This window comes from Lepisosteus platostomus, chromosome 8 (genome assembly GCF_059453375.1).
Source record: "Lepisosteus platostomus isolate fLepPlt1 chromosome 8, fLepPlt1.hap1, whole genome shotgun sequence".
NCBI lineage: Eukaryota > Metazoa > Chordata > Actinopteri > Semionotiformes > Lepisosteidae > Lepisosteus > Lepisosteus platostomus.
This window is the reverse complement of record NC_142618.1, coordinates 15,339,774-15,350,217: the sequence shown is the minus strand read 5'-3', so window position 1 is coordinate 15,350,217 and position 10,444 is coordinate 15,339,774. Positions and strand designations below refer to the sequence as shown.

At 50.8% G+C, this 10,444-nt stretch overlaps 1 protein-coding gene across 1 annotated transcript; it reads right to left on the bottom strand.

The window, feature by feature from the left end:
- Positions 1 to 1,222: 1,222 nt before the first annotated feature.
- On the bottom strand, positions 1,223 to 8,626 carry psmb10 (proteasome 20S subunit beta 10). The gene is made up of 8 exons (XM_088642557.1): positions 8,344 to 8,626; positions 6,919 to 7,012; positions 6,169 to 6,266; positions 5,529 to 5,669; positions 4,366 to 4,481; positions 2,906 to 2,964; positions 2,202 to 2,353; positions 1,223 to 1,399 (listed from the first exon to the last, which is right to left on the bottom strand). The coding sequence occupies exons 1-8, from the start codon at positions 8,406 to 8,408 to the stop codon at positions 1,288 to 1,290; spliced, it is 837 nt and encodes a 278-aa protein (XP_088498683.1). The 5' UTR covers positions 8,409 to 8,626; the 3' UTR covers positions 1,223 to 1,287.
- Positions 8,627 to 10,444: the final 1,818 nt, after the last annotated feature.

Here is a 10,444-nt window from a genome sequence, read left to right as displayed (position 1 = left end):
TGAGAGCAGTGTAAATCCTGGAGCGGATCAGACTGCTGTGCAGTGGGAGTGTGTCTGAGAGCAGTGTAAATCCTGGAGTGGATCAGACCGCTGTGCAGTGGGAGTGTGTCTCAGAGCAGTGTAAATCCTGGAGCGGATCAGACCCCTGTGCAGTGGGAGTGTGTCTGAGAGCAGTGTAAATCCTGGAGCGGATCAGACCCCTGTGCAGTGGGAGTGTGTCTGAGAGCAGTGTAAAGCCTGGAGTGGATCAGACCGCTGTGCAGTGGGAGTGTGTCTGAGAGCAGTGTAAATCCTGGAGCGGATCAGACCGCTGTGCAGTGGGAGTGTGTCTGAGAGCAGTGTAAAGCCTGGAGTGGATCAGACCGCTGTGCAGTGGGAGTGTGTCTGAGAGCAGTGTAAAGCCTGGAGTGGATCAGACCGCTGTGCAGTGGGAGTGTGTCTGAGAGCAGTGTAAAGCCTGGAGTGGATCAGACCACTGTGCAGTGGGAGTGTGTCTGAGAGCAGTGTAAATCCTGGAGCGGATCAGACCGCTGTGCAGTGGGAGTGTGTCTGAGAGCAGTGTAAATCCAGGAGTGGATCAGACCGCTGTGCAGTGGGAGTGTGTCTGAGAGCAGTGTAAATCCTGGAGTGGATCAGACCGCTGTGCAGTGGGAGTGTGTCTGAGAGCAGTGTAAAGCCTGGAGTGGATCAGACCGCTGTGCAGTGGGAGTGTGTCTGAGAGCAGTGTAAAGCCTGGAGTGGATCAGACCGCTGTGCAGTGGGAGTGTGTCTGAGAGCAGTGTAAAGCCTGGAGTGGATCAGACCACTGTGCAGTGGGAGTGTGTCTGAGAGCAGTGTAAATCCTGGAGTGGATCAGACTGCTGTGCAGTGGGAGTGTGTCTGAGAGCAGTGTAAATCCTGGAGCGGATCAGACCGCTGTGCAGTGGGATCATGTTTGAGAGTGAACTGTCTGTCCCACAGGCAGCAGAGGCATTCCTGACCCCTGCCAGAAGCCGTTCAGTGTACACAGTGTCGTCAGAACCAGGGAAAGGTCAGCTTGTCCCTTCTGCTCTGGACACTCCCAGAGCGAGAGGGACTCCTGCCAGCCCACACAGGACACTGCAGTAACCACAGGGCTGCAGCAGTGCTGCTGGCGCCCCCTACTGAAACAGACTGTTATTACCTGGGCGTTAGTTAAATACATCTCCCTGCATGACACAGAAATAAAAAACCACCCGCAGTATAAAAGAAATGACTATTTATTTTGTGCTCTCCAGGAACAGTTATTCAGCCAGGGAAGATACAGGGTCACTGTGTGTCCATCAGAGTGACCGACTCGTCCACGACGTCCAGAGACAGGGGCCTGACCGTCTCGGTCAGCACCGCAGTGGTGCCGGGCTTGTATCGGTACTGACCCTCCCTGAGAGAGACAGACAAGAGCCCAGCAGGCACAGTCACGGGGCTGTCTGCCTACACGTTACTGACCATGAACATGTGATCTGTTTCTATTCTCCACCCTCCCCTCTCGCCCCTCTGTCTCCTCACTCTCTCACTCTCTCACCCCTCTGTCTCCTCACACTCTCACTCTCTCACCCCTCTGCCCCTCACACTCTCACCCCTCTGTCTCCTCACACTCTCTCGCCCCTCTGTCTCCTCACACTCTCTCACCCCTCTGTCTCCTCACACTCTCTCATCCCTTTCCTCACACTCTCTCACCCCTCTGCCCCTCACACTCTCACTCTCTCATCCCTCTGTCTCCTCACACTCTCACCCTCTCCTCACACTCTCTCACCCCTGTCTCCTCACTCTCTCATCCCTTTCCTCACACTCTCACTCTCTCACCCCTCTGCCCCTCACACTCTCACCCCTCTGTCTCCTCACACTCTCTCATCCCTTTCCTCACACTCTCTGACCCCTCTGCCCCTCACACTCTCACTCTCTCATCCCTCTGTCTCCTCACACTCTCACCCTCTCCTCACACTCTCTCACCCCTGTCTCCTCACTCTCTCATCCCTTTCCTCACACTCTCACTCTCTCACCCCTCTGCCCCTCACACTCTCACTCTCACCCCTCTGTCTCCTCACACTCTCTCACCCCTCTGTCTCCTCACACTCTCACTCTCACCCCTCTGTCTCCTCGCACTCTCTCACCCCTCTGTTTACTCTCCCACCCACCCCTCTCTCTTTCTCATGCCTCCCTCCTCATCTGCCCCGATGACTCACTTGCGCCCCTTCTGGCCGGGCTGGTCATAGGCCCTCAGGTACTCGACTCCGCCCGCTGTGATCACACACAGGTCCACGTTGCTGCCGGAGCCCAGGTCACAGAAGATCCCGGCCACGATGGCGTCCCGGACCAGCTGCTTGGCCTCCTCCAGCTGGGGGAGGGGAAAGGTCAAGGGTCACGGCTGAGACGAGGTCATGTGACCCAGCACGCTCGTCAGGTGCCTGTGGGCTTGCCGATTCACAATCTCCTCTGGCTACTGTATGTCTCAGGGACTCCGAGAAATCGGACCTGTTCCTTCTACTGGATCGTGGCTCTGGGTCCTGACTAAACTCCGCTCTCTACAGTCATCTCATAATGCACTTTGTGCTGCAGTGTCAACTAAACTGCACTGCTGCTACTAAGACCCGGCTCTTGACCTGTCATGATTGTAACTAAGACCCAGCTCCCAGCCTGTCGTGGCCAGTTTTGGGTCTGGCTGCTGTAACTGACAGGTGACAGGCAGGCGGACTCTGGAAGGACCCCAGCTCAGGACGCTGGGGCCCCAGGTGGTCACTAAATGAAGGGCGTCAGGGGTTCCCACTCTTGGCTTCCTGAAGCATCACGAGGGGTCCAGGTCAGGTCAGGGGCGCCGGGGAGAGGCCGAGGGAAGGCCAGGACCAGGGTGGTCTGTGGTTCAGTAACGGTGACGAGATGGGGAGCTCACCTCCATGTCCTGCTTGTAGCGATCCTCGAACACTGCGATGGCAGAGGCTGCTCCAGAGCCTGCGGTCACATGACACAACACAGCAGCAGTCAGCAGCAGAGCACACTGGGGGCGCAGGGCCATACAGGGGCGCGCAGTGATGTTCTGGGCCATACTGAGCTACACTGGGCCATACAGGGGCGCGCAGTGATGTTCTGGGCCATACTGAGCTACACTGGGCCATACAGGGGCGCGCAGTGATGTTCTGGGCCATACTGAGCTACACTGGGCCACACAGGGGCGCGCAGTGATGTTCTGGGCCATACTGAGCTACACTGGCCATACAGGGGCGCGCAGTGATGTTCTGGGCCATACTGAGCTACACTGGCCATACAGGGGCGTGCAGTGATGTTCTGGGCCATACTGAGCTACACTGGGCCATACAGGGGCGTGCAGTGATGTTCTGGGCCATACTGAGCTACACTGGGCCATACAGGGGCGCGCAGTGATGTTCTGGGCCATACTGAGCTACACTGGGCCATACAGGGGCGTGCAGTGATGTTCTGGGCCATACTGAGCTACACTGGGCCATACAGGGGCGTGCAGTGATGTTCTGGGCCATACTGGGCTACACTGGAACACAACGGGCCACACTGGGCCAGGCTGGGCCATACTGGCATTTAGAGCGGCACCGGTGCGGTGGCTCTGTGGCTCAGGAGCTGTGCCTGTGGCTGGAGGGTTGCCGGTTCGTATCCTGCAGCCAGCAGAGGAATCCTACTCCGTTGGACACCTGAGCAAGGCCCTTCACCCCAACTGCTCTAGGGGCGCCGTATAAATGTCTGACCCTGTGCTCTGACCCCAAGCTTCTCTCCCTGTTAATGTGTCTGTGTCTCTCATGGAGAGCAAGCTGGGGTATGTGAAAAGACAAATTCCTAATACAAGACATTCTACATGGCCACTAAAGTGATCTTATGATCTCTTATCTTATTATAATAATTCCACACACTTATATAGCGCTTTTCTGGACAATCCAGTCATAGTGGTTTACAGGCAATGGGGATCCCCTCCACCACCACCAGTGTGCAGCCCCACCTGGATGATGCGACAGCAGCCATAGTGCACCAGTACTCTCACCACACACCAGCTCTCAGAGGGGAGGAGAACAGAGTGATGAAGCCACTTCAGAGATGGGGATTATTAGGAGGCCATGATTGGTAAAGGCCTATCACTAATTTGGCCAGGACTCCGGGGTTACACCCCTGCACTTCTGCTAATCTTCTGCTCCTCCACTGAATGGGGATCTAACTACGGGGACTTCAAAGAAAGAGTGCTCCTGAATACTGCCTCCTCAGTCAGGCCAAGGCTGGGACCTTGATCCATGGAGAAAGAGGGCCTGCAGTCCATGGCGATGATGATAACAATAACTAATTACTAGAACACTCTGCGGCAGGGAGCAGCCATGACATCAAAAAGCGCCGTACCCATGGTAACGAAGGGCAGCCTGTCGAAGGAGCCGTGAGGGTAGATGCTGTAGAGGTGGGGTCCAGTCACGTCAACCCCGCCCACTATCAGGGAGGAGCCAATGTGGCCCTGGTATCTGCAATGCACAGCGGGTGATTGACAGTCAGTAAGACACGCCCACCCAGCCATACACAGCCTTTGTGTGCAGAGTGTAACCTGCTACACCAAACCATGACTCCGTACGAACACACAGGAATAGGAATGGTCCTGCGCACGGCAAATCTACACTCTGCTATGATACTGCACTATATTATACCATGATTTAAAACTGCATTGTATTACAACATTCTCTAATACTGTACTATATTACATCATGCTCTAATTCTGCACTTTATTACACTCTGCTCTAATACTGCACTGTATTACACTGTGCTTTTAGTACTGCACTATATTACACCATAATGTATTGTATTACATTGCATTGTATTACACCATGCTCAAATACTGCACTGTTTTATGCCATACTTTAATAATGCACTGTATTGCAGCACACTAATACTAAACTGTATAATACCATGCGCTAACACTGCATAGCACTACATCATGGTCTCATACTGCACTGTATTACACCAGGCTCTATTACTGTACTGTATTACACCACACTCTGATACTGCACTGTATTACGCCAGGCTCTATTACTGTACTATATTACACTGCACTCTGATACTACACTGCATTACACCATGCTGCAATACTGCCTAGTAATACACCATGATTTAATACTGTATTATACCATGCTCTGATGCTGCATAGTAATACACCATGATTTAATAGTGCACTGTTTTACACAGTACTTTAATTCTACACCTAATACTACACTGTATTACACTGCGCTCTAAAACTGCATGGCATTACACCATGCTTTATACTGCAATGCATTATACTGTACTTTACTGCACACTATTAACTTTATTAAAACATACTCTACTGCACTACACTGGAGTATACTGTACTATATTGTTTCATATTGCACCGTACTACATGCTTCTGCAGACAATACCCTTCATTATTTGCACTGCAATTTCCCTCACGGGATCAATAAAGTATCTATCTACCTATTACTGCAGCTCCGCTGTGCAGATTAATTTGAAAGTCACATCACCGCCCCCTGCTGTCTCCTCACCTGAACAGCATCTGTTTGAGCTGCCTGGTCACCGTGACGACGCGAGGGGGCCGGCCAGTGGAGAGCGCGTGTAGCTCCACATTCGACGACATCATCTGGGTGGTGATTTCTGCATCCGCGGCCACGCCGGCCCCACAGCAGCTAAGGGAGGGAAGGAGTGACAACCCTTTACAGCCCGGAGACCTGACACAAGTGTCATGAACCAGAGGGCTCAAGTGGAAACTACAGGGAAGAGCATCAGAAATTAGAACAAGAGGTACTTCTTTACTCAGAGGGTGGCAGGAGTGTGGAACAAGCTGCCCAGCCATGTTTTGAAGCCGATACCCTGGCTGCTTTTAAGACACAGCGGGGTGAGATCCTCTAGTCAGGACAAGAACCACTTCTTTACACAAAGTGGGGTTGGAGTCTGGATCAAGCTACTTACAGTAGCCGTGTTGCTGAAGCTGATACCCTGGGAGAGCTCTGGATCAATTAACTTCTAACAACCAGACTGCATTTCTTTCTTATGTATTGCTCAACTATAAATACAACTTCAATTACAACTAGAAGTACATCTACAGCTACAATCATAACTATGACTATACAGTTAGTATACCTTGATTGTTCACCAGAAAGAGCCATGCAGAGGGTCAGTACTCACTAGATGTTGGGGGCGATGTAGTGGATCTTCATACAGTTCTTATCAGCAACAACCATATCGTCTGTGGCTCGAGTGTCTGCACCAAGGATAACCCCATCCTGAGAGACCACAGGGAGAGGACATATTAATACAGAGAGGTTAATACAGTACAGGCACACTGACTGGACACTGCAGGACATTAACACTGCACTGAGAGAGAGGGGTTAATACAGTACAGACACACTGACTGGACACTACAGTACATTAACACTGCACTGAGAGAGAGGGGTTAATACAGTACAGACACACTGACTGGACACTCCAGTACATTAACACTGCACTGAGAGAGAGGGGTTAATACAGTACAGACACACTGACTGGACACTCCAGTACATTAACACTGCACTGAGAGAGAGGGGTTAATACAGTACAGACACACTGACTGGACACTACAGTACATTAACACTGCACTGAGAGAGAGGGGTTAATACAGTACAGACACACTGACTGGACACTACAGTACATTAACACTGCACTGAGAGAGAGGGGTTAATACAGTACAGACACACTGACTGGACACTACAGTACATTAACACTGCACTGGGAGAGAGGGGTTAATACAGTACAGACACACTGAGCAGACACTCCAGTACATTAACACTGCACTGAGAGAGAGGGGTTAATACAGTCCAGACACACTGACTGGAGACTCCAGTACATTAACACTGCACTGACAGAGAGGGGAGTTAAGTCTGATCAGAAATGACTCACCTTATACATGACCCCAGCAATGGTGGTCCCAGTTTTCCGGGCTTTGGGGGCCTTGTACCCCTGCTGTGTGAGCTCCCCCTCCAGCACTGCATTTCTGCAGGACAGCGTCAGGAAAGACTCAGAGTCAACCAGAGCCCAAGAATCATCTGCCACATGTCTGCCATTATCACAGCCGGGGAAATGAGTTCACATACCAGCGACATAAACAGGTTATATACCAATAAACTGCTTCTGGATCTCCTGCTCACGACAAAGAGCTTCCTGTCTGCTAGGGCAGCTGGGAATCCTAACTGGAGGAGCTGGGCAGTGAATCAGTGTGAAACAATAACAGGGATTTCTAGAAAACAGGACCCTACAGGAAAGCAGAGAGTGCAGGGCAAAGAAGTTTTATTAAAACAAGAATCCCAGCTGTTACATGTCCAGTCTTGATGTGATCTTGGGTATCTGGTGACTGACCACACACCGTTCTTAGTCTACATGTCCGGTCTGTGATCTTGGCCAACTGGAGACTTACACACTGCACTGAGTCTACATGTCCAGTCTGTGCCAGTCTGTGATCTTGGCTATCTGGTGAGCACACATCCTTTTAAAATTAGCTCCTGTATTGGCTCAAAATTGGCTTGAAGGGAAAGTCCAAGACTGGAAAGTGTGGCGAGAGATGGCCTATAGAATCGCCGAGAGTCGGATCCGACTGACCGGATAACGTCATCATCATCATTGGCACAATATAGTCTTGAGAAAGACTGCCAGACTGATCAGATCTCCATCACTAAACGGACCCTGGTCTGTGTGGCTTTCTAAATAACTAAAGTTAGAGAGTTTATCCGAAAACGTCCCGTTTCTATTCCCTACTGGATTCGCTCTGACAGGGAGAAGCTGTTCCTATAGAAATGTCCCGATGCGATATGGGCTGTTATCAGGCCGTCGGTATTGGACACTTCAAGTAAGGGATTCACGATTCAGAGAACTGAGTACAGTTATTTGGAGGTGAAAACGACAGGGTAACGTTGCAGCAACGCAACTATCAAGTAGGTTTACAATCGTGGCCGTGGAAAACCACGATTACGCTGGAAAACCCCACGAGATGTCGCTTAACCCCTGTATGCGTCGAACCGCGTCATGGTCCGAACGGATAACGCACAAGACGATATGCATGTGCCCCAGGGATTACATATGTGTGTTTCCTCCTCAGTACACCCAGTACAAGATGAGTAGAGAGTGAAATGCTTCATAATCCACGATTTTTAGCTCGAAACGGTGATAACTCTGTGGCCGATTTTTTTCAAACAAAATATCGGACTACCGTTTGTAACTACACTTTGTAAAGCGCTTCGAGATGCCGCTTAGACGGACCCCCCTCCCTCAGTTTTCTCGTCAGTGCCCCGGTCGGGGCCCTCTAACTCAGGCCGAGGACCTCGAACTCACCTGCGGGCGTTCTCGAAGGAAAAGCCGCCGGTCGAGGGGAGGTCGGGCCGCTCACAGCGGAGCATCGTTGCGGACAGCGCGGAGCAGGGCGAGATGCTGGGTCCCCACGGTACGGCGGGCAGACGGGTTTTCGGAGAGGAGGGTGATACGGACGGCTTGGGTTTCTCGGCCGCTTGCTCTGTAGCTGGACGCGGTCGTGCTCGTCTCGGGTCGGCAGTGTGTCAGCGTTTTAGCTCGCAGAGACGCCGAGACTTTCGGTTTCATTTCTGGCACATGGGTATGCTGATGGACTGCAAGTTATCGAGGAAGAAACGCTTTGAAAATACGGCGTTTCTATAAGAACGCTGTTCTTTTTAAATTAATATCAGCTTTACAACAAGTATTGACATGACTCTTCTCTCCTTTATACTCTTTCCACATCACTAGACGCGCTAAAGTTGAGAAAGAATACACGCTTTGTCCATTTTAAAAGTTGAAGAACAGAGTTGAAGAAACACCTTACAATCCCCTTTAACCTACAGTTAACAGTCTGGTAAAGCGCATGTACAGTCCAGTAAACTATTGTGAGATCAGGGTAAAAGCACAGTATGGTGCAGTAAATCACAGTAAGATCGTGGTAAAAACACGGCAGAGCGCAGTAAAGCCCAATGAGATCAAAGTAAAAGCTTAGTACAGTGCAGTAAATCACGATGAGATCACGGTATAAACACAATACAGTAAATCACAAATAGATCAAGGAAGAATCACAGTACAGTGCAGTAAAACCCAGTGGTGTTAGGTTAAATATGGACAGCAGCCATATCACCTGCAACTCACAGCTGGCAGCCCATTGAAGCTTAGCAAGTGTGAACCTGGTCAGCACCTGCCTGGGAACCTCCTTAGAAAAACCAAGGTTGCTGCTGGAAGAGGTGTTAGTGGGGCCAGCAGGGGGCGCTCACCCCACAGTTGGTGTGGGTCCTAATGCCCCAGTATAGTGATGAGGACTCTATACTGTAAAATGGCGCCTTCCTCCGGATGAGACGTAAAACTCAGGTTGTGACTCCAAGGTTATTAAAAATTCCCAGACTTCTTTCCGAAAAGATTGAAAGTATTACCCTGGCCAAACACCCTGGCTAAATTTCCTGTTGGCCTGTACCAATCATGGCCTCCTAATAATCCCCATCTCTGAACTGGCTTCATCACTCTGCTCTCCTCCCCACTGAGAGCTGGTGTGTGGTGAGAGTACTGGTGCACTATGGCTGCTGTCACATCATCCAGGTGGGGCTGCACACCGGTGGTGGTGGAGTGGATCCCCATTACCTGTACAGCGCTTTGAGTGGAGTGTCCAGAAAAGTGTTATATAAGTGTGAGGAATGATTATTAGAACTAGAGGCCACTCAGTGCATCATGATCATTTGGTTACTGGCCTTGCTGGGAACATTCCCCCACCCCCCACCCCAAGTGTGTAAAAAAGTTTTAAAAAGGTTGACAGCAGCCATTAAAATCTAATTTGCATGCCTTTTTGGGTGAGCCGTGGGAGAACATGCAGACTCCACACGTACAGGAGCCCAAGACCAGGCTTGAACCCAGAACCTTAGAGGTGAGGCTGCTGCGCCAACAGCCACACCGCAGGGCTCTCAGGTCAGATCCTGAGAGCCGGCCACAGCTCTTATTACGTCCTTACACAGGGACCTGCGGTGAGGAGTTTAGGCACAGGCAGTAAAGGAAGGAGGGTGAAAAACATGTTTACCTCTGCAGTGACTCACAAGGACCTGTGAGGGTCAGGTCCCTGGAGACACACTGACCACCCCTGTGGTGATAAAAGGAATCATTCACAGATCTGTGGCATTTTTTAATTTAGAAGGCATAAAAACAGAAGAAAACACCTTAACAAGCGGAGGCCATTCAGCTGGTAGTTAGTAAGTAATCTGTACAAGCTGTGTAAAGGCTGGATACTTGCAGAATCCCTCATCCCTTTGGATAAAGACGTGCATGCTGCTGTCAGAATGAATTGCACTTCCACGTCTTTCGGATCACCGGATTCAAAGTAAGTAAGACAGAGAGGCGGATACAATATCTGCGACAAAAAGGGAAGCCAGCCATCATCATACACTTTATTTTA